The sequence below is a fragment of the Oratosquilla oratoria genome, chromosome 4, assembly GCF_046742065.1.
Source record: "Oratosquilla oratoria isolate Oo_2021 chromosome 4, ASM4674206v1, whole genome shotgun sequence".
NCBI lineage: Eukaryota > Metazoa > Arthropoda > Malacostraca > Stomatopoda > Squillidae > Oratosquilla > Oratosquilla oratoria.
The window spans coordinates 39,573,379-39,598,661 of NC_134780.1; the positions used below are offsets into that span (position 1 = coordinate 39,573,379).

Below are 25,283 nucleotides of genomic sequence, written 5' to 3' on the forward strand. Positions count from 1 at the left end.
GTCCTCTATTTCTTCAGTTAAGTTTCTGTTAGCCTTCTCTAGTTGTTCCAACCTTTCAATTCTTTGGAAAATGGAGTCTACGTTACCTAACTTACGCTCCAAGTCCTCGATCACCTTATCAACTCTCTCCTCTAGTCTTATCAGTCGGGGGGGGGGGGTTGTGTCCCCCCCACCCACGTTTAATTCCTGGAACATTTTCGCGTCACTTTCTTCTGTATTGCTCCTCTCTATACTTCTAATCTTTACATTTTTATTAGACATTTCATCCTCACTCAGTCGTTTGTTTACCTTCCGCTTGTCTGGCTGGGCCAAGTCTACTCCCTCCTCATTTCCTTCCATTTCCCTCAGTAATGCCTCCCCTTTTCCTCTTTCCCTACTTTCCCACTACTCCACGAGCAATTTCCCCCCACCCTGCAAAAACACTAGGCACTTCTCTTTGCGTTGGGATCCACAGACTTCAGTTTTCTTCAGAACGTCATCCAAGCCGTCCATTCGCTGAAGTGTGTGTATTTACCTAGTTGTATTTACCTAGTTGTATTTTACGGGAAGGGGAGCTATGCTCGTGGGGTCCCGTCTTCATATCTCATTTTATCTAAACTATTTTTAAATTCATGTATTGTTTTTGCACACACCACTTTCTCATCTAACTTGTTCCAAATGTCTATTGCTCTGTGAGGAAAGCTGTTCTTTTTAAAATCTCTTCTATAGCTGTCTTTTTTTATTTTCTTTCCGTGTCCTCTTGTATTTCTGTCATCCCATTTTATCAGATTCTCTCTATCAGTAATTTCTATGCCTTTCATGATTCTGTAAATAGCTATCAAATCTCCTCTCTCTCTTCTTTGCTCTAGTGTCTGTAGTTTAAGTTTTTGTAGTCTCTCTTCATATGATAGTTTTGAGAGTGTTGGTGCCAGTTTTGTAATTGCTCTTTGTATTCTTTCAAGTTTTTTTATACATTTTTTTGTACTTGGTGACCATATCGTTGCTGCATATTCCAATCTTGGTCTTATCAGGGTGATTAGGATTTTCCTCACCATTTCTTCATCCAGGTATGTAAATGCCACTTTGATTGTTCTTATTAAATTATAAGTTTCTCCAAAAATCTTATTTATATGTTTCTCAGGTGACATATTATTCATAACAATGACTCCCAGGTCCTTCTCATTTTCTACTTTTTTTATTCCTTCTTCTCCCAAATTATATGATCCTGTTATTCTGTTTTTGCTTTTTCCAAATTCCATTATACTACACTTTTTTGTATTGAACTCCATCTCCCACTTCCTACTCCATTCTTGTACTTTATTTAGATCTCTCTGTAGTGATTCACAATCTTCTTCAGTTTTCACTCTTTTCAGTAATTTTGCATCATCTGCAAAGAAGCTCATATAGCTTTCAATTCCTTCATCCATATCATTAATATATATAGCAAACATTATTGGGGCCAGAACTGTTCCCTGCGGGACACCGCTTATTACTTCATTCCATTTTGAGTGCTGATCTCTTATCACTACTCTCATTTTTCTTTCTTGCGAAAAGTCTTCCATCCAATTTAGCAATTTACCTTGTATTCCTCCTTCATATTCTAATTTCTTAAGCAACTTCTTATGTGGTACTTTGTCAAAAGCTTTTTTTAGGTCTAGAAATGCACAATCAGCCCATCCATCTCTTTCTTGTATTATATCTATTAGCCTTGAATAGAAACATATTAAATTGGTGACGCATGATCGTCCTTGTCTGAATCCAAATTGCCTTGGATTTAGTACGTTGTTTTTTTCCAAGTATTTTACCCATCTACTTTTGATAATTCTTTCACATATTTTTGCTATTGTACTTGTTAGAGAGACTGGTCTATAGTTGGTAGGTTCTTCTTTATTTCCTCCTTTATATATAGGTACTATATTTGCTTTTTTCCAATCTTCTGGAACTTTTCCTTCTTTTAAGGAACTGCTTATTATGCTATGTATTTTGTCTGCCAGTTCATTCCTGCATTCTTTCAGAATCCAGTTTGCTATTTCATCTGGCCCATGCGATTTTCTGACATCAAAATTACCCAAGTGTGTCAATATTTCATTCTTTGTTACTTCTATTTCTTCCATAGGGGGGACTTTTTCCTTCCACTCAATCTCTTCAGGTTGTATATTTTCCCTTGTAAACACTGATTTAAAATGTTTGTTCATAATTTCTGCCATTTCCATTTCCTCAGTGTATTCAACTCCTCCTTGTCTTAATTTCTCTAAGTCTTGTTTGTTTTTCAGTTTATTGTTTACAAATCTGTAGAATAGTTTTGGTTGATCTTTACACTTTTCTATAACATCTTTTTCATATTTTCTTTTTTCCTCTCTGCACTTTTGTACATATTCATTTCTATAACCAGTATATATTTTCCATTTTTCAGGTCTTCTGTCTTTTTTCCATCTGTTCCAGGCTTTGTCTCTTTTGTCCTTTAACTCCCTACAACTTTTGTTGTACCAGCATTTTACATATTCTTTTTCTTGTTTTTGTCTTGGGACATACTTTTCCACTCCTTTTTTGTAAATTTTTGTCAAAATATTCCATTTCTCTTCCACTGTTGTTTCTTCTTTGTATATTTCTTCCCATTTTTTCTTGTTGGAAGAATTCTCTTATTTTATCAAAGTTTGTTTTTTCATACATCATTCTTCCTTTTCTATATTGTTCATTTCTTTTCATATATTTTTCTTCATTAAGTTCCAGTTCAATCAATATGTGGTCACTTTTACCTATTGGTGTTTTATATTCAATCTTGTCCACTATTCTAGGTTCAGATGTAATTATTAAGTCTAGCCTCGATGGTTCTTCTTCATTTCTATACCTAGTGTTCTCTTGTATCCATTGTGTCATTGAATGGTCAGTAATCATCTCAAGTAGAGCATTTCCCCATGAGTCATCACCACTCTTTACTGTCATTTCTTCCCAGCAGATTTCTTTGCAATTAAAGTCGCCCATCATAACTATTCTTCCTCCGTCTTCCATTATTTTAGTTAATGCTATCTTTGTGTCCTCTAACATACTTTTATGTTCACTCTCCTCCCATGAGGCTGTTTTCGGAGGCACATAATTGATCACAAATTTTCTGCTCTTCTTATCTCGGTCTTCCACTTCTATCATAATCATCTCTACTGTATTCTTTCCATATATGACACCTTTCACGTTTATATCCTTCTTAGTCAGGAACATAACTCCACCCCTTGTTTTTTCTCTCTGTTTCTAATCCAATAATTGTATGTATCATGTCCTACACTGTTGGGTGGTAGTGGGCCTTTTAATTTTGTTTCTACAATTCCCATTATGTCCGGTTCTTTTTCTTTCAAATAATCATTCAGTTCATTCAATCCTGTTATCAATCCATCTATATTTGTGTAAGACACTCTTAGTTTTCTGCCACTTCCATTGTATTCTCTGTTTCCCTTATGTTTTTCTTTAGTATGTCGAACTGCTTTATTTTCATGTTCACTACTCTCCAATAGAATCTCTCTTTCTCTGACTCCGTTCTTTCCTCGTTTTTTGCCTTAGCTTCAATTCTTTTCTGCTTTTCTGCCTCTCTTTCCTCCTTATTCATTTCTCTTTTTATCCATACCTTTTTATATTGATCATTTGTTGCTAGTTTCCCTGTCTTGGATAGAATTTTCTCTGCTGTTGTTTGTGACCTGAATTTAATCTTAATTGGTCTGGTCTTATCTGTACTATATTTTCCGAGTCTGAATTTTTCCTCAATTTCCTTTATAATTTCTGGTTCATCTTCCTGGACTAATTTTAATAAACTGCTTACTATTTCATTTTCCTCCTTGATTCTTGCGGTTCTATCTGGGTTATGTTTCTCTTCCATTCCTAATATAATTATACATTTCTTTTTGTCAGCTAATTCTCTTACTATATTCTCCTTCTGTCTCATCACTTTAATAACTGAGTCTTCATTATGTTCTTTCAATTGCTGTTTGACTATGTCAGTGAATGAAACCTTATTCCCTTCTTGAGTTATTCTCCAATTTTTAGCTTCTGTAGCTATTTTCTCTCTGTTTTCATTACTATTCTTCTTCAATTTCTCATTCTCCTCCTTTACATTTCCTAACTGTCTTTTTAGGTCCTCTATTTCTTCAGTTAAGTTTCTGTTAGCCTTCTCTAGTTGTTCCAACCTTTCAATTCTTTGGAAAATGGAGTCTACGTTACCTAACTTACGCTCCAAGTCCTCGATCACCTTATCAACTCTCTCCTCTAGTCTTATCAGTCGGGGGGGGGGGGTTGTGTCCCCCCCACCCTCTTTAAATCCCTGGAACATATTCTCGTCACTTTCTTCTGTATTGCTCCTCTCTATACTTCTAATCTTTACATTTTTATTAGACATTTCATCCTCACTCAGTCGTTTGTTTACCTTCCGCTTGTCTGGCTGGGCCAAGTCTACTCCCTCCTCATTTCCTTCCATTTCCCTCAGTAATCCTCCCCTTTTCCTCTTTCCCTACTTTCCCACTACTCCACGAGCAATTTCCCCCCCACCCTGCAAAAACACTAGGCACTTCTCTTTGCGTTGGGATCCACAGACTTCAGTTTTCTTCAGAACGTCATCCAAGCCGTCCATTCGCTGAAGTGTGTGTGTATTTACCTAGTTGTATTTACCTAGTTGTATTTTACGGGAAGGGGAGCTATGCTCGTGGGGTCCCGTCTTCATATCTCATTTTATCTAAACTATTTTTAAATTCATGTATTGTTTTTGCACACACCACTTTCTCATCTAACTTGTTCCAACTGTCTATTGCTCTGTGAGGAAAGCTGTTCTTTTTAAAATCTCTTCTATAGCTGTCTTTTTTTATTTTCTTTCCGTGTCCTCTTGTATTTCTGTCATCCCATTTTATCAGATTCTCTCTATCAGTAATTTCTATGCCTTTCATGATTCTGTAAATAGCTATCAAATCTCCTCTCTCTCTTCTTTGCTCTAGTGTCTGTAGTTTAAGTTTTTGTAGTCTCTCTTCATATGATAGTTTTGAGAGTGTTGGTGCCAGTTTTGTAATTGCTCTTTGTATTCTTTCAAGTTTTTTTATACATTTTTTTGTACTTGGTGACCATATCGTTGCTGCATATTCCAATCTTGGTCTTATCAGGGTGATTAGGATTTTCCTCACCATTTCTTCATCCAGGTATGTAAATGCCACTTTGATTGTTCTTATTAAATTATAAGTTTCTCCAAAAATCTTATTTATATGTTTCTCAGGTGACATATTATTCATAACAATGACTCCCAGGTCCTTCTCATTTTCTACTTTTTTTATTCCTTCTTCTCCCAAATTATATGATCCTGTTATTCTGTTTTTGCTTTTTCCAAATTCCATTATACTACACTTTTTTGTATTGAACTCCATCTCCCACTTCCTACTCCATTCTTGTACTTTATTTAGATCTCTCTGTAGTGATTCACAATCTTCTTCAGTTTTCACTCTTTTCAGTAATTTTGCATCATCTGCAAAGAAGCTCATATAGCTTTCAATTCCTTCATCCATATCATTAATATATATAGCAAACATTATTGGGGCCAGAACTGTTCCCTGCGGGACACCGCTTATTACTTCATTCCATTTTGAGTGCTGATCTCTTATCACTACTCTCATTTTTCTTTCTTGCGAAAAGTCTTCCATCCAATTTAGCAATTTACCTTGTATTCCTCCTTCATATTCTAATTTCTTAAGCAACTTCTTATGTGGTACTTTGTCAAAAGCTTTTGTTTTTTTAGGTCTAGAAATGCACAATCAGCCATCCATCTCTTTCTTGTATTATATCTATTAGCCTTGAATAGAAACATATTAAATTGGTGACGCATGATCGTCCTTGTCTGAATCCAAATTGCCTTGGATTTAGTACGTTGTTTTTTTCCAAGTATTTTACCCATCTACTTTTGATAATTCTTTCACATATTTTTGCTATTGTACTTGTTAGAGAGACTGGTCTATAGTTGGTAGGTTCTTCTTTATTTCCTCCTTTATATATAGGTACTATATTTGCTTTTTTCCAATCTTCTGGAACTTTTCCTTCTTTTTAAGGAACTGCTTATTATGCTATGTATTTTGTCTGCCAGTTCATTCCTGCATTCTTTCAGAATCCAGTTTGCTATTTCATCTGGCCCATGCGATTTTCTGACATCAAAATTACCCAAGTGTGTCAATATTTCATTCTTTGTTACTTCTATTTCTTCCATAGGGGGGACTTTTTCCTTCCACTCAATCTCTTCAGGTTGTATATTTTCCCTTGTAAACACTGATTTAAAATGTTTGTTCATAATTTCTGCCATTTCCATTTCCTCAGTGTATTCAACTCCTCCTTGTCTTAATTTCTCTAAGTCTTGTTTGTTTTTCAGTTTATTGTTTACAAATCTGTAGAATAGTTTTGGTTGATCTTTACACTTTTCTATAACATCTTTTTCATATTTTCTTTTTTCCTCTCTGCACTTTTGTACATATTCATTTCTATAACCAGTATATATTTTCCATTTTTCAGGTCTTCTGTCTTTTTTCCATCTGTTCCAGGCTTTGTCTCTTTTGTCCTTTAACTCCCTACAACTTTTGTTGTACCAGCATTTTACATATTCTTTTTCTTGTTTTTGTCTTGGGACATACTTTTCCACTCCTTTTTTGTAAATTTTTGTCAAAATATTCCATTTCTCTTCCACTGTTGTTTCTTCTTTGTATATTTCTTCCCAGTTTTCTTGTTGGAAGAATTCTCTTATTTTATCAAAGTTTGTTTTTTCATACATCATTCTTCCTTTTCTATATTGTTCATTTCTTTTCATATATTTTTCTTCATTAAGTTCCAGTTCAATCAATATGTGGTCACTTTTACCTATTGGTGTTTTATATTCAATCTTGTCCACTATTCTAGGTTCAGATGTAATTATTAAGTCTAGCCTCGATGGTTCTTCTTCATTTCTATACCTAGTGTTCTCTTGTATCCATTGTGTCATTGAATGGTCAGTAATCATCTCAAGTAGAGCATTTCCCCATGAGTCATCACCACTCTTTACTGTCATTTCTTCCCAGCAGATTTCTTTGCAATTAAAGTCGCCCATCATAACTATTCTTCCTCCGTCTTCCATTATTTTAGTTAATGCTATCTTTGTGTCCTCTAACATACTTTTATGTTCACTCTCCTCCCATGAGGCTGTTTTCGGAGGCACATAATTGATCACAAATTTTCTGCTCTTCTTATCTCGGTCTTCCACTTCTATCATAATCATCTCTACTGTATTCTTTCCATATATGACACCTTTCACGTTTATATCCTTCTTAGTCAGGAACATAACTCCACCCCTTGTTTTTTCTCTCTGTTTCTAATCCAATAATTGTATGTATCATGTCCTACACTGTTGGGTGGTAGTGGGCCTTTTAATTTTGTTTCTACAATTCCCATTATGTCCGGTTCTTTTTCTTTCAAATAATCATTCAGTTCATTCAATCCTGTTATCAATCCATCTATATTTGTGTAAGACACTCTTAGTTTTCTGCCACTTCCATTGTATTCTCTGTTTCCCTTATGTTTTTCTTTAGTATGTCGAACTGCTTTATTTTCATGTTCACTACTCTCCAATAGAATCTCTCTTTCTCTGACTCCGTTCTTTCCTCGTTTTTTGCCTTAGCTTCAATTCTTTTCTGCTTTTCTGCCTCTCTTTCCTCCTTATTCATTTCTCTTTTTATCCATACCTTTTTATATTGATCATTTGTTGCTAGTTTCCCTGTCTTGGATAGAATTTTCTCTGCTGTTGTTTGTGACCTGAATTTAATCTTAATTGGTCTGGTCTTATCTGTACTATATTTTCCGAGTCTGAATTTTTCCTCAATTTCCTTTATAATTTCTGGTTCATCTTCCTGGACTAATTTTAATAAACTGCTTACTCTTTCATTTTCCTCCTTGATTCTTGCGGTTCTATCTGGGTTATGTTTCTCTTCCATTCCTAATATAATTATACATTTCTTTTTGTCAGCTAATTCTCTTACTATATTCTCCTTCTGTCTCATCACTTTAATAACTGAGTCTTCATTATGTTCTTTCAATTGCTGTTTGACTATGTCAGTGAATGAAACCTTATTCCCTTCTTGAGTTATTCTCCAATTTTTAGCTTCTGTAGCTATTTTCTCTCTGTTTTCATTACTATTCTTCTTCAATTTCTCATTCTCCTCCTTTACATTTCCTAACTGTCTTTTTAGGTCCTCTATTTCTTCAGTTAAGTTTCTGTTAGCCTTCTCTAGTTGTTCCAACCTTTCAATTCTTTGGAAAATGGAGTCTACGTTACCTAACTTACGCTCCAAGTCCTCGATCACCTTATCAACTCTCTCCTCTAGTCTTATCAGTCGGGGGGGGGGGGGGTTGTGTCCCCCCCACCCTCTTTAAATCCCTGGAACATATTCTCGTCACTTTCTTCTGTATTGCTCCTCTCTATACTTCTAATCTTTACATTTTTATTAGACATGTCATCCTCACTCAGTCGTTTGTTTACCTTCCGCTTGTCTGGCTGGGCCAAGTCTACTCCCTCCTCATTTCCTTCCATTTCCCTCAGTAATCCCTCCCCATTTCCTCTTTCCCTACTTTACCACAACTCCACGAGCAAATTACCCCCCACCCAGCAAAACACTAGGCACTTCTCAGTTAGCGATATGGCGAGTGAACGTGTCACTGTGTTCAGCACCGAAGAGGTACAATCTCTACTTAGTAGAATTGAAGCCTTGGAGGATGCTGTTAAGTGCCTTAAGGAGGAGAATCGAGTTCTCCGCTCGAAGGCCCATGATACGGAAGGCAATATTAGCGATGAGCATGGATGGAATACGGTGAGAAATAAGATGCGGAAAAGTGGAGAAAATTCCTCACCAGCCCCACTGAAATGCAAAAACTCGTTTCAAGTGCTGGCAAATCTGCAGGAAGAAGGAACTAATGAAATCCAAGAGATGAAGAAAAGGGCAGACGCTGGATCCCTGCCCACAGGTAAGATTTTGGTAGTAGGAGACAGTCAAGTGAGGTATTTAGACAGGGTTTTCTGCGACAAAGATAGGAAGCATAGGACGCAGGTGTGTTTCCCCGGCGCGGGCATAGGTGATGTTAGAGATAGGATTGAAGAGTGTCTAGTAGGGGAAGGTAAGGACCCAGTAGTTTGCTTAAGTGCCGGAGGAAATGATATAGGTAAGGTAGGAAGTGAGGAATTATTTGCGCGGTACCGAGATGCGCTAGACAAGATCAGAAATAGGGGAGGTGTTCCTGTAGTATGTGGAATCCTTCCGAGGCGTAGAGTTGGAGGCATGTGGCATTCCAGGGCTATTGCAATGAATTGCAGGCTGGCAAAACATTGTAAGGCTAATGGATGGGCATTTGTCGACAACTGGGACCGCTTTTATGGTAAGAATCACCTATACACAAGGGACGGAGTGCACTTGTCTCCCAAAGGATTTCGGCTCCTTGCTGAATCCCTTGAGCGAGAAGTAGGCATCCTACAGGTTTTTTTTCGGGTAGATTATGTGGGAGTAGGGGGGGAAGTATCGGAATATAGTTTAGGAAATAGAAACAACTTAGAGGACTGTACAAAAAATCACCAAAGCAGGTGGAGGGAAGATAAACTTAAAGTTTACTATACAAATAGTAGGAGCATAATTAACAAAATTGATTTGCTGCGAGGTAAAGCATGCGTAGAAAATTTCGATATTATAGCCATTACTGAATCCTGGATCAACATGGCTGATAAACATTTCCTTCCGGAAATCGAAATAGAAGGATATAAGTTTTTTCATAAGGATAGGGTCGGCAGGAATGGGGGAGGTGTAGCACTTTTCGTTAAAAATACATTAAACTGTATTATCAACAATTCGATTAAGGAAGAGGACTGTACGGAATCTATTTGGGTAGAGATTATAGGCAAGAATAAGAAAGTTATTATTGGCGTCTTGTATAGACCTCCTAACCTTAGCATTGAGCAGACTGATTCCCTAATTCATGAAATTCATAGAGCGTCCCAGTACAAAAACGTTGTAATCATGGGAGATTTTAACTATAGAAACATTGACTGGGAAACCTTAATAGGAGATCATGAAGCGAAACAATTCCTAGATGTGGTGCAGGATAATTTCCTAAAACAAATGATTACCGATCCTACGAGGGGACAAAAATACCCTGGACTTAATTCTAACAAAAAATGAGCACCAAATTAGCAGCATAATAGTGGGCGATAGTCTAGGCTTTAGCGATCATCAAGAAATAAGATTTAATATTATCTGGGAAAAAATAAAAAGTACAAATAACGTTCAAGTACCAGACTTCAGGAAAGCAAACTTTGACAATATAAAAACCTATTTGAAATTGAATACGAAAAACAATCCGGACGTTTCAAACATTCTTGATTCTCGTTGCGGGGCTGATAATCAGAAGTGGGTCAAGGAGGATACGCGTACCTTGGGTCAGGTCTGGGTCAAAGAGAGAAATACGCATACCTTAGATCAGGTCTGGGTCAAAGAGATTGATGCGCGTGCCTTGGGTCAGGTCGATTCGGGGCGACGGCCCAAAAATCAGGTCAGTACTTTGGATGAGATGTATAGCAATCTGGCAGATCTAATTATTAATGCACAAAACACATTTATCCCCCTAAAGTCAATACGAAAAAATAGTAATACTCCCAAATGGATGACGGACAGATTGAAACATGAGATCGGAATTAAAAGAGGACTTTACGTAAAAATAAAAAACGGGGAATCACACCTTAGATCAAGATATAACGAAATGGCAAAGCTGGTTAAAAGGAATACACGTTCAGCGAAACGTAATTATGAAATCAAGGTTGCCAGTCAAGCAAAATCCAACCCAAAGGGTTTCTTTCACCTCTATAGAACAAAAAATAAAGAAAGAATAGGACCAATTAAAAACGATGAAAATGTCATGATAGAATCGGAAGAAAAAATGAGTGAGGAGTTTAACAATTATTTTCTATCGGTGTTTACTAATGAGAGGTTAGATAAAGTACCTGACTGCGATCCGATTTTCAGAGGGGATGAAGAAAATAGCCTAACTAATATCAGTATTAGTAAAGAAGAAGTTATCAAGCAGATTGACAGACTTAAAGCTACAAAATCTCCGGGTCCGGACGAAATTTTTCCAAGAATGCTTAAAGAGTGTAAATTTGAAATCTGCGACCAGTTAACTGAAATATTCAATAAATCGGTAGACACTGGTTCTGTTCCAACTGCTTGGAGGCAGGCAAACGTTGTTCCTGTTTTTAAGAAGGGAGATAGATCGACCATATGCAACTACAGGCCAATCAGTTTGACATCGGTTATAGGAAAAATGCTTGAATCAATAATAGTAAATAGACTCAGAGAACACATTGAAGGGCATAATTTAATTCGTGATTCACAGCATGGTTTCTCCAAAGGTAAGTCATGCGTGACTAATCTTCTATCCTTTTACACTAAGGTATATAAGGCGTCAGACAACAATGAAAATTACGATGTTATTTACCTTGACTTTAGCAAAGCGTTCGACAAAGTGCCACACCAGAGACTACTAAATAAAATCAAAGCCCATGGCATAGGAGGAAAAGTGTTAGAATGGATTAGAGCTTGGATTAGTAACAGAAAACAGCGGGTCACCATAAATGGAATAAAATCTAGGTGGGGCAATGTTACTAGCGGGGTCCCCCAGGGCTCGGTTTTGGGTCCCTTATTGTTCATTATGTATATAAACGACTTAGACGATGGGTTGAATAGTGATGTTAGTAAGTTTGCGGACGACACTAAAATAGGACGCCTAATTAGGTCAGGAGAAGACGCCCAGATTCTGCAGGATGATCTTAATAAACTGTTAACATGGTCGGTGAAATGGCAAATGAACTTCAATATCTCTAAGTGTAGCGTGTTAAACGTAGGGCTACACAACCCCGAAAATAGATACAACTTAGATGGCACGTTCTTAGAAAAATCTGAGTGCGAGAGGGACTTGGGAGTTCTGGTGAGTCCGGACCTTAAAACCAGGAAGCAGTGCATTAGCGCCAGAAATAAAGCAAACAGAGCATTAGGCTTCATTGCTAGGACGGTAACAAATAGAAGTGCAGAGGTAATTATTAAACTCTATCTAGCGATAGTTAGACCCATCCTTGACTATGCGGTACAGTTTTGGTCTCCGTCCTACAAAATGGACATAAATTCACTAGAATCAGTACAGAGAAGAATGACCAAAATGATACAAGGACTCGGAAATTTGCCTTACGAAGAGAGGCTTAGGCACCTAAACTTACACTCTCTGGAAAGACGCAGAGTGCGGGGTGATCTAATAGAAGTGTTCAAGTGGATCAAAGGCTATAACAAGGGTGATGCAAACAAGGTCATCATAATAAAACAACAGGGCAGGACTCGCAGTAATGGGTATAAACTGGACAAATTTAGATTTAAGAAGGAAATAGGCAAGAATTGGTTTACAAATAGGGTGGTCGATGAATGGAATAAACTTAGTAACCACGTAGTAAGCGCTGAAACTATCAGTTGTTTTAAAAAACGATTAGACAACTTTATGGATGGGGACGACAGGTGGTGATGGATACGGAGCTGCCTAGTGTAGGCCTTATGGTCTTTTGCAGTCTCCTTTATTTCTTATGTTCTTATGTTACGTTCTTTGCGTTGGGATCCACAGACTTCAGTTTTCTTCAGAACGTCATCCAAGCCGTCCATTCGCTGAAGTGTGTGTGTGTGTGTGTGTGTGTGTGTGTGTGTGTGTGTGTGTGTGTGCGTGTGTATTTACCTAATTGTATTTTACGGAAAGAGAGCTATGCTCACAGCGACCCGCTTTTGTATCTTTCAGCATCCAGTTTGATTCTTAAATTCTTGTATAGTTTTTGTGCTCACTGTTTCTTCATTCAGTTTGTTCCAGATAGTGTGTGTGTGCACATGTGCCCACAGGGGATTCTGCAACTGATCCCAAAATCCAACTACATCTCCCCCTCTTCTTTCAAGTAAAATCACATGGAACCATTCTATCCTCCAACAACCTGACTATACTGAGGGCACCACCCAACATGAAAACATCAGCAGAGAATTGGCCTGGTCACACACACCATCTGCCCAAGAATTAATCGCCTCACAGATGACAGCCATCAATTTATCTTCTACTGACTAGCACAATCACAACCCAGACACCTGCACAAAAGGCCTATGAGGCAACTCAGCAACTGCGGCCAGACTCCTCAAGGCTAGAGATCCTCTGCCAGAGATATCAGGAGCAACTGACATGTTAACTTCTTTACCTCCTCCTCTTGCTGCATCAGGAACTTGCTCTTATCATTCCTCACTCTGTTTCTTACCATAAACTCCTTCCTTTATTCACTTCATACTAGGGCTTATTTGGTTTTGTCTTAATGCAATTTCCCTCTATACTTTCACATTAGTCACTTTTCTCTGCTCACTAGTTCACTGTCTGACTTTACACCTGCTACTATGACTCTCATACTACTGCTACTATTGCTCTCTTCTCATTTACCATCATGTGTACTTAATCTTATTTTTTTGTCCTTCATATAAGCTACATACAATGAAATGTTACAAGGTGTATAACTAACTCATCAAATGGAGGAGGAGGAGGAGGAGGAGAAGGTGGTGGTGGTGGTGGTGGTGGTGGTGGTGGTGGTGGTGGTGGTGGTGGTGGTGGTGGTGGTGGTGGTGGTGGTGGTGGTGGTGGTGGTGGTGGTGGTGGTGTCACCCCAGAATGCCACATGAAGAATCATCACCCCAGGAGATCCCACCTGAAGAATTAGTCACCCCAGTACGCCAAATATCAACAGTGGAATAAAGATTAGGTTAGGTTAGGATTAGGTTAGGTTAAGTTAGGTTAGGTTGAATGAGGGTTATGCTTATTATCATCTTATACAACCAAAGAATCGTAAACCTAAGATGGCCCACATGAAGAATTGTCACCCTAGGATAGCCCACATGAAGAATTGTCACCCTCTCGAAGACTGGAGTGACAATTCTTTATGTGATTCGGAGGGAAATATAAATAAGTAAATAAATAAATAAAAAAATAATAATAATAACAATAAATCTATTACCTCCTCTATGACAGTTCCATCTGGTCCGTTGGGTCCACCAGGAACAATTGGGCCACTTGGAGGTGTTGGATTGGCAGAAACGCTGACTGTGGCAGACACGGATGAATTGGAGGAGGATGTTGGCAGGTCAGGACCCCCTCCATTCTCCTCCTGTTCCCCACTCTTGTCTTTGTCCATGGTCGTCATCATGCCCTACATTGTCGCATACATCTGTTACAAAAGAAAGATAATATAATAAATTACAAAGGCATATATTAAAAAATAAGCAAAATAAAATAAAACCATTACACCCTGTAAAAATGCAAACAAAATAATTCTATGATTATTTAGAAAGAAGAAGAAAAAATTACACTGTGAAATACAATCCTAGCTGTGTGGTATTCATAAGCAACTATGGAGAGAAAAAAAAAAAAAACTAGCTAGTGATTTAAATTTATCTTAACCTTCCAAATCTTACAGTTGCAGCCTTTATATATATATATATATATATATATATATATATATATATATATATATAGAAAAAGCTCTGATACAAAAATACTGTTTAAGGACATGTGTAAGGACTAGTGTAGTATTTAGTATACTATTTACATTATGAAAAAAGGAAAATACAATATATGGTAACAGATAACCCCCCTCCCAGCCCTCCTACCTTGTTGTCACCCTCAAAATGACCCAATATACTTTTCAATGTATTCATACATGTACTTTCTGACTGTTTGATCTTCTGTACATTTATGTACCATATCATGCCAATGTATGTACAATTTGCCCTTCCTGAATTTGACAATTTTCAGTTAACCATAATACATTTGACACAAACCCATGCGAGTTTTTACACTAACACAATACAGACACTAGTTCAAAGTTTCTTCCCGGAGAGATTTGTGGGAGAGCCTGTGGATCTAGGGCATCTGCAATGGGACAGCAAATTTCCAGCCAGCAACACCTGAGTCAACTATTATAATAATGATATTTTATCACTTGAGGCACTATTTGTTAGAGTTTATTTATATGTCATTAGGCAACAAGTCATCATTGTCAATTCTACCAAAGCAGAGTGCCTTATATCTCTGCTCTTTTAGAAACAAAAATAAACCACAGGCAATGCTTGATGACCACCAACATTCTCATTACCCGAGCCATCTAAAAGGGAATGTTTGCTAAAGACACAAATGTATAAATGTTCACCTACAAGAGCCAACAATGGCAAGTAAAGAGTGTCTTTCATCCACCTGTAGTGGGAGTTCACCATTTTGCTGCCCCTTTTGTTCCTCAAAAACACTGTTCATTTAAAGGTATCTAATACATAGAAGATTTTTATATTACTACTAAGTGTAATAGAGAGAGTGTGTGAGTGTGTGTGTGTGTGTGTGTGTGTGTGTGTGTGTGAGAGAGAGAGAGAGAGAGAGAGAGAGAGGAGAGACAGAGACAGAGGAGACAAACAGACAGAGAGGAGACAGAGAGAAGAGAGAGGACAGAGAGAAGAGAGGAGAGAGAGTGAGAGAGAGAGGGAGAGAGAGAGAGAGGAGAGAGAAGAGGGAGAGAGAGAGAGAGACAAAGAGAGAGTAGAGAGAGAGAGAGAGAGAGAGAGAGAGAGAGAGAGAGAGAGAGAGAAAGAGAGAGAGGAAAGTGGAAAGAGAGAGAGAGGAGAGAGAGAGAGAGAGAGAGAGAGAGGAGAGAGAGAGAGAGAGAGTGGAGAGAGAGAGAGAGAGAGAGAGAGAGAGAGACAGGAGAGAGACAGACAAAGAGAAAGAAGGGAGAGACAGAGAGAGAGAGAGAGAGAGAGAGAGAGAGAGAGAGAGAGAGAGAAGAGAGAGGGGGGGGGGGGGCAGGAGAGAGACAGACAAAGAGAAAGAAGGGAGAGACAGAGAGAGAGAGAGAGAGAGAGAGAGAGAGAGAGAGAGAGAGATGAGATGAGAGAGAGGAGATGAGAGAGTGGAGATGTGAGAGAGAGTGGAGATGTGAGAGAGAGTGGAGATGAGAAAGAGAGTGGAGATGAGAGAGAGAGAGTGGAGATGAGGAGAGGAGAGGAGAGAAGAGAAGAGATGAAAGAGAGAGGAGATGAGAGAAGAGATGAAAGAGAGAGGAGATGAGAGAAGAGGGGAGAGAGTGGAGATAAGAGAGAGAGAGAGAGAGAGAGAGAGAGAGAGAGAGAGAGAGAGAGAGAGAGAGAGAGAGAGAGAGAGAAAGAAGGAAAGAGAGAGAGAGAGAGAGAGAGAGAGAGAGAGAGAGAGAGAGAGAGAGAGGGAGGGATGAAAGAGTGAGGAAAGAGAGAGAGAGAGAGAGAGAGAGAGAGAGAGAGAGAGAGAGAGAGAGAGAGAGAGAGAGAGAGAGAGAGAGAGAGAGGAGAGAGAAGAGAGGAGAGAGAGAAGAGGGAGAGAGAGAGAGAGAGAAGAGAGGAGAGAGAAGAGAGGAGAGAGAGAAGAGAGGAGAGAAGAGTAGAGGAGAGAAGAGGAGAGAGAAGAGAGGAGAGAGAGAAGAGAAGAGAAGAGGAGAGAAGAGAAGAGAAGAGGAGAGAAGAGAAGAGGAGAGAAGAGAGGAGAGAAGAGAGGAGAGAAGAGAAGAGAGGTGAAAGAGAGGAGAGGGGAGAGAAGAGAGGTAAAAAAGAGGAGAGAGAAGAGAGGTAAGAGATAGGAGAGCAAAATGGAGGAAAGAAAATGGAGAGAGAAAATGGGGTGGGAGGGAGGAGAGGAGAGAGAGAGAGAGAGAGAGAGAGAGAGAGAGAGAGAGAGAGAGAGAGAGAGAGAGAGAGAGAGAGAGGAGAGAGTGAGAGGAGAGGAGAGGAGAGGAGAGGAGAGGAGAGGAGAGAGTGAGAGGAGAGGAGAGAGGTGAGAGAGAAGAGAGGTGAGAGAGAAGAGAGGGGAGAGAGGTAAGAGAGAGGCAAGCAAAAATGGAGGAGAGAAAATGGGGAGGGAGGGAGGGGGGAGAGAGGGGGAGAGAGAGAGGAGAGAGAGAGAGAGAGAGAGAGAGAGAGAGAGAGAGAGAGAGAGAGAGAGAGAGAGAGAGACTTTTTCTATATACCACAATTAGGTAAATCCACCAAAGTCCCCTTTCCCCTCCTAAGATGGGGTGGCCAAGTCAAACACACACGTGGGCATCATAATCAAATAAACCTCGTTCAATCACTCCTCCCCTCTCAGCAACTTAGGGATAAAGGGGAGCTCCATCTCCCACTTGAGTCAAAAGCAATGCAGCAGGGCACAACATTTCTAGAGCTGGTTAACTCCCACCACTTATCACATCTAGAAATGGACGTCTCCACTCCTCAGATATTGACTCTGGGACATTATAACTTATGGCTAAATAGTAGGCCATTGTAATGGGACACTAACCAAATATAATGAAAATTGCCCATTGTAAATAAGTCCAAAATAAAAACATACATACATACATATATATACAAAGGCTTTTTCCCCCTTACAAGGGAGGTAGCCAAAAAGAAAAAGGCATAAAATCATTCCCACCCATTCCATCCCTAAATACACTCCACTCCCATGCACCCTCCCTCCCATCTTAGCACCTCCTGGATGACGGGTCATCCCTGCACCTTGTCCACTGCCCTGGACAATCTAACAAATAATAACAATTGTTGCCTCAAGTTCAGCCAAGTGGAAACCCAAAGCAGCTGGGAATGGTCCATACATCTCTCAAGTAAGAAACAATGGTTTGTTTTCTATATTGTATTAATGTAAGGGTGTTATTTCAGCAGCTTAAAGTAGTAGGAGGAGGGGGCCAATTGCTGACTGTCTGCTCTCCCCATATGAAAAGGTAGAGGAAAACAACTGAACCTCATAGAGACCTTGGACCTCATCCAGACTATCAGCCTTGCACATACTGGTGGATCTGAAGAAGTTTATGTATTTTAAAGATGGAGGCAATGGAAATTATTCTCCATGGTGCCCACCTCACAAGGACCACCATTTGCAAGTATCTATCACTGCCTCCATCTAATTGATGGAAGAAAGAAAGAGAGAGAGAAAAAAAAAAAAAAAAAAAAAAAAAAAAAAAAAAAAAAAATCTAACATAAATTTTCCCATTTCAAGAATACTCAAATAAGTCCTATAATACTTAGGCATATGACCTAACAATAATAACTACAAAATAACAGATAAAAAACACACAAATTTACCTCAATAAGCTAGAACTATGGCTAACACGAAACAATATGTTTGCATTCCCTTGGAAATCCCATGTAATGCTACCCACAACTACAAGCATACAATGGTCAGATTAAATAATCAATGTTTCACACTGGACATAAATCCTAAATTACTTGGCCTTACATATGATACACATATGACCCTCACCCTCATTAAAGCCTTCACAGTGAAGACAACTATGAAACAACAAACATAGAACTGTAAAAGGTGCAGGATTTAGACATCAAAACCACTTATCACTATATATATATATATATATATATGAGCAACACATAAAAACTACAGTAAACTTGAAATCTATAGCATAGTATCCAACAATTAAGAAAACAAAGACATCCTAAACACAACACAAAATAAAGCACTAACAATAACAACTTGATATAGAACTTGAATCACAACACAAACACTTGACAACACGAGACCAGTAAATTCTGTTAATTTACCAAATTGCCCTTGAAATCAGCCAAATGTAGAAATCGCTCCCAAGACAAGGAAGAACTGCACTGGCAAACCTACATTCAGCTCACCAAATCACAAAAAAATGTATCGATACAGAATCAGTCTGCCAACAGACACCAGTTGCCTCATATGCAATCACCACACATAGTAGCTACACAAAGCATATTATACAACACTGTCCTACGCTCACACTTTCCGGACAAGATAAAATCTCTTCATTGAATGACTTACGGGTTGAACCAGTAGCCACAGCATGTTTCCCAGGAGCTGCAGGTCTCCTGCAAGAGAGAACCAGGGCAACGGATTGATTGTTATGCTGATGTATAAATCTTTAACAGTCCCCTGACTAGGTGAGGAGGGCTTGGGGATGAAGCTACAGCTCTGAGCTTTGACTAACTGGCAAGTTAACAGTGTATACACCACTCAAACCAGACACAGTAATTACAAAATGGTGTAGATCAGATAAGCACATCTTTACTTGATAATGAACTGCTTAAAATGGTAATTCCTTATGAGGTAGTTATAATACTTGGTTGAGATTTGTTATACTGACATACCTATGTTGTACTATAATGCTGATCTCAAGTGTAACAAAGGAGGGATAGTAGATGTTAAAAGTGGCCAGCATTCTTCTTTGTGTGAGGATTAGTCTCCAATCATATAAGAATGAAGCATGACTCAGGCCTACAATGCTGATCACAAGTGTAACAAAGGAGGGATAGTAGATGTTAAAAGTGGCCAGCATTCTTCTTTGTGTGAGGATTAGTCTCCAATCATATAAGAATGAAGCATGACTCAGGCCTAAAGAAGTATTACACAGACACCAATTTCTAGGTTCCCTAAGGTTAGGATCAGTACTCAGTTCTCTTCCTATGTCCCTGGCCTATGAATTCACCTGTTACTCCTACGGTTAGGTTATGGTGGACTGGGTTAGATCTGGGAATTATCAATATAATACAACCCCCCAAAAATGCTGCAAATTTATTGCAAATTTGTGCAAACAAAATACACAAATTTTTGCTCAGTACTTTCATACATTAAGCGAGAAACCAGTTTACTTTTGTCACCTGTATTTTAATCAAACAGAACTATCATCAAAATAATGCAGTGGCTCCTAAATTATTACTTCCAGTCCTCTAAGCCATAGACTGCAACATGTTCCAGTGCCACTATACAATGCTACTCTATGGTAAACTCAGTATATTCAATATTGTGCATGCCTGGAGTACAGTGGCCCTGTCCTGCAACATAATTTGCTTCCCCACCCGTCCCATGCTGAACACATCAAAATAAATTACCAACAATCTATTTCATCACCAAAAGATTATTTAGTATGAATACATAAAGGCTTACTGGTAATTTATTTCGCCATGTTTAGCATGGGCAGGGTGGGGGAGTAGCATTGTCAGACGAGACCACTACACTTCATGAGCATCAAAATTGTCTGTATGATATAATTGTACATTTAGATGCCTCCAAGAGAGCAGACAAGTTATTAAGAAGGCAAGACTTGTAGAAAAATGTTATATATTGTGTTCTCCGTATTTAATCACCAACACTGACAAGGCCTTGTGGACCCAGCTGCCAAGACGACTGATCCCAAAAAATTACCTAATTATCTGCACCTTTCATTTATTCAGTACATTTATTTTCTGCCTTTCAAAAAGGACCAAACCATATGCCTACCCTAAAGTATTACTTTATCTCATCTGATAATTCATATTCCCTCTTTAAGGCATTTAACTGTACATTCTTATCCTATTAACACTACTGAAATGGTGAAAATTCATAGTCCCAGAGCATATGCAGCATTGCTTCACTGCATGGGCTCAATATTGTCCTCATGGAGAGAGATGCTAGTGAATTATCAACGACAGAAAACAGGAATTAAACGCTGTAGCAAATTCAGATGAGAATATTGCGACTAATGTGGCAATATTGCCATTACTATGTAGTTTTCTGATGCTTGCTGTTAGATTAGACTATTCTAGTCTAGAACAGGATAGGTAATGCCATATTTGGCTGGGATGAAAGAACCAATGGCAACAGTGGTTGAATTAATACTGATTACAGAGAATGTTATTCACATCAGTGGTGACAGTCATGTATCAATTTACATAGCACCTTACTACATGGATTAAAGGACCAAAACACAACAATCCAGGAGCAGCTTTATTCATCCAATGAGCTTGCATTTTTTCCAGCACCATATCAAATCTTCTTGCAGGAATTTCCCTTCAAGGCATACAGAGAACAAGATGCCTAGTTCTATCCTTTGTTCGGTTTTAGTCGCCTTTTATGACCCATTTAGGAAATCTCAGCAGCAGTATTCTTTCCTTCCCTACCTCAGGGGGACATGGGAGAAAATGGAAATATATATTCAGAGAAGTGGTACAAGACAGTATTAAGAGTAGGGGGACAGCATTACAGAGGGGCGGTCACAGTACAAGTAGCATCATTTCTCTATAAGTAGATATTTCCTCTAACACATACAAAATGATGTGTGGATCTGGTCCATAGTGGCACCCCATTTAGACCCTAAAGTATCAGCTCCATGATACCGAGATCTTTAATGTACGATAACATGCAGCCAATACCCGAGATGGGGTGGAAAGAGTGGTAGAGGGGAGTGGAATGGGTGGTAGTGTAGTAGGTATATGTCTTAGACTTGGCTGCCTCTCTTGTAAGAGGGTATATAGATATCAAAACTATAGCTACACATATTGATATCAATATTGCCAATAGAATTTTCCCCAACAAATATACAACAATGAGGAAATAAAATGACAAAGTAGTCCTACTAGCCAAGCTCTTATTGTAGTCTTTCCAATAAAATCAGTACAACTGTAATGCTGATACCATATTAGAAATCTCAAACATGAGAAAAATAAGGTCAAAGAATCTAAATTACCTTCTGTAAACACCATAATCCTTCACCTATAGCAATACAGAAACCAGAAATATTGCTTTAAAGTAATACTGCATTTAATATATTAAATACCACCCTGAATTACATTTTCACTGTTCCTTCCCTAAAAGCCTTGGTTACTTGGTAAAACCAAACGTCATTACTCAGTAGTGTCACGTTTTTTTTTATTTTGTTGTATTTTAGAGTATTTACCAAACGTTCAGGTTCTTAATTATTTTAAAATATAATGAAAGTAACACCTGCTCTTTAATATAATGTTTCCCTAGTATGTTTGGTAGGTTACGTGTCACTAACAAGCACACTGTTCACAGCAATATTAGATAAATACCACGTCCACGGGTTCCATATCTTATAGCCACACTAATCCAAATCCTCTAAAATATAATAATTCCATATAAGGGCAATGGAGGACCTTTAATAATATATCTTTGCCAATCTTAAGTGAGCAAAAAAGAAATGCGACCAATGAACTATCCACAAGCTGGTTTGTTTGTTTGCACACAACCGCCACCTGACCATGCTGCCCCCACCTTTATTTTACACTTACATGGGGCCAATCCAAGTGGGAAACATGAACTACAAGGGTCATGAATATTGTAGATTTTGTGTTGCAGTTACATAAAGGCCGTTTTCTACTGTAAACAATTTAATAGACACGAATCCTTCCACCCTCATCTGCGGCCAACGTACGATAGCGATTTCTTGCGTCGGTGGAACAAAGTCATTTTTCTTTATATTCCTTGGTACTGAGAAAATGGATACACTTCTTTGCTATCAAATGAGATGATACAACCACTAACACAGGAGAACTGGTTATACCTTCATTTTCTTGCTTATTTTTCCTAATTTTTCACAAATAATCTCCGCGTTTACAACCACAACTCCACTCAAGTACAAGCTGTAACACCCAAAGTTTGCTGCCATGTGAGATGGAAAACATTTTATAAAATATTATATATAAGTGAATATTACATAATGATTAACGCTAGCCCAAAACTATGCATAAGTGAGAAGTTAAACATCAAAGGCATTATTAAGTTTCGAAAGAGAGCCGCTTGTTTACCCTTGAAGAAAAAAATCTTACGTCCGCCTTCCCAGTTCAGCCAATCAGGCCACTAATGTATAATTTCGGGAAACGGCCTTCTTTCTTTCTACTCCACAATAATACTCGCACACACATACGCACACACAAACACACAAACATACGCACACACTGACACACACGCACATAGACACACACGCATAAAGTGAATGATATAAACAAGATAGAGATAATCCAAAGCGCCGACTTAACTGGTTTCCAGCCTTGGCGATAAAATGTGCAAATAGAAATTATATACTTTGGACCTGCTGTGAATGAAAGAAGAGAAAGAGGCGACTTCCTATGACTCTTTTGGTAATTAAAATGAGGATAAAACTAACAGAGATGTCTTGCCATGGTGCTGAAGAGAATCAGGAGGTCACACGAATGGTAATAAAAACATATAAATTGATAGAGATCAAGCTACAACCGTGAGCATATTCAAAACTAAAGACAATCGTTGTTATAAAACATATTTTACCAGCGTTTCTATCCCCGTGGACAATCTCGCCATTGTCGTGCGTTATTTTATATTTCGCATTAATTTAGTTGGTCGAGGGTAATTGTAATGTTGTTAATATTCCTGTTTTCTGTAAAAAGTTGTGGAGAGTGATGATAAACGTATTGATGTTTTGTCGACTAAGATTTGTTGTTGTAAGATGTTGGGTCAATTAGACAGTCTAATTGGGAGGGTATGATATGAGTGTAGACCCTACGAGTGTAGATATTTTCTTGTATGTTACAATTATATAAACGCACACATACATACAGGGCTGAAATCATTTCAGTACCACTGCGCTGTGGGTCGTTACTCCAACTCTCGTGGGCGGGGAATTGGGTGTGTATGTGCAAGTAAGGTCAACGCATTACTCATAGATCAGTCATATAGTAGCTCTGAGCTCTCTTCCGAAAGGGAAGTAGATGTCGATCGCGAGTCCAACACGTGACCCAAGACCATGGTTAATCACACACGCACACACACACATAAACACATATCCAAACACAAAAAACAGACACACACACATAAACAAACACTTTCAAACATGAAAAACACACAAACACACACACCACGAGCTTAGACGGGTTACCACGAGCAGAGCTCCCCTTCCCGTATGATACAACAAAGTAAATACACATAAACAAACATATTCAAACAAAGAATAGAAAGACACACATAAACAAACACATATTTAAACACACACATACACACACACGCGCGCGCGTGCGCACACACACACACACACACACGGCTCGGTGGCGGATTGGACACGGCTCGGTGGCGGATTGGTAAAGCACTGGCCTCACAAGCCAGAGAACCGGGGTTCGATTCCCCGGTCGGGTGGAGATAAGCTGGGTTTGTCTCCTTTCACGTGTAGCCCCTGTTCACCTAGTAGCGAGTAGGTACGGGACGTTAGTCAGGGAGTTGTGACCTTGCTGTCCCGGTGTGTGGTGTGTGGTGTGTGACCTACCCAGAGATCGGCTAATAAGGAGCTCTGAGCTCACTGCCGTAGGCTGGTGTCTGGCTGTCTCGACAGAGACTGCAGCAGATCCGAGGTGAATACACACACACACAAACACACACACAACCACATGCATACGCACACACACGGGCAGGGGTGATAGCTGTCGATTACGAGAGAAACACGTGATGGAAGACTATGGGGTAAAAATCTCTCTCTCTCTCTCTCTCACACACACACACACACACACACACACACACACACACTCTCTCTCTCTCTCTCTCTCTCTCTCTCTCTCTCTCTCTCTCTCTCTCTCTCTCTCTCAACACACACACACACACACACACACACATACACGCGCACATAACACACACACATACACGCACACACACACACACACACACACACACACACGCGCGCGCGCGCGATAGGATCACCACATTCCTCGTAGATCAGTCTATATACGTGCTCTGAATTCTCACCTGTAATACTGTGTAAGTAATACTGTGGACCATGTGTCCAGCACATGATCCAAGACCGTCATGAAACACACACACACACATATATACACACACGCGTACACGAATTACACCTGTGCCTTTCGCGTAAATGTTCTGTCGAAGTTTATACAGTGTGTTTGCACCCTGCTTGGATACAGAGTCTAGTATTGCTACTTGTTCTACCAAGTCAAAGGCTTTTTCGTCATCTACAGAAGCTAAACCCAAAAGTTGATCGCATTCTGTCGTTTCCTCGACTAGTACTCTTGGTTGATTTTCATTTGAAACTTTACTTTATCTGTAAGAATCTTAGAAGACCTTACGAGTATGTATACGTTTGATAATTATAATTGGTAAGTCATCCCTGAAATCCTTCTGGTCTCCTTTATTTTGTAATTAAATAACTTTTATGGCATTGTACCATGATTCGTGAACGTTTTCTTTGCGTATACACTGATTATAAAGTCAAGACAATCTAGAGTGAATTTCTATTTCTACTTTCAAAAGATCTATCAACATGCCATCTTCTTCCTCAAGTGTTTTCCTTCGTTGCGTGAATTTTAGATAGAAAGTCATTTCTTTATTTGTAATTTCTAGTAATCTAATCCGTGGATATCCTCATTTTCTATAGG

At 38.9% G+C, this 25,283-nt stretch overlaps 1 protein-coding gene across 15 annotated transcripts in view; it reads right to left on the bottom strand.

Moving 5' to 3' along the window:
- Gug (arginine-glutamic acid dipeptide repeats grunge) overlaps positions 1 to 22,529 on the bottom strand; it is a 109,055-nt gene extending 86,526 nt beyond the window's left edge. For 12 of the 15 annotated variants that reach the window (XM_076183980.1, XM_076183989.1, XM_076183986.1 and 9 more), the window contains exons 1-2: positions 22,161 to 22,520; positions 14,063 to 14,272 (exon numbers count right to left, since the gene is read on the bottom strand). In XM_076183980.1, coding sequence (XP_076040095.1) covers positions 14,063 to 14,251 — 189 coding nt within the window. In that variant the 5' untranslated portion in view covers positions 14,252 to 14,272; positions 22,161 to 22,520. Of the gene's footprint in view, positions 1 to 14,062; positions 14,273 to 18,915; positions 18,963 to 22,160 lie in introns of all 15 variants that reach the window. The other 3 variants (XM_076183977.1, XM_076183976.1, XM_076183978.1) reach the window with 3 other exon arrangements.
- Positions 22,530 to 25,283: the final 2,754 nt, after the last annotated feature.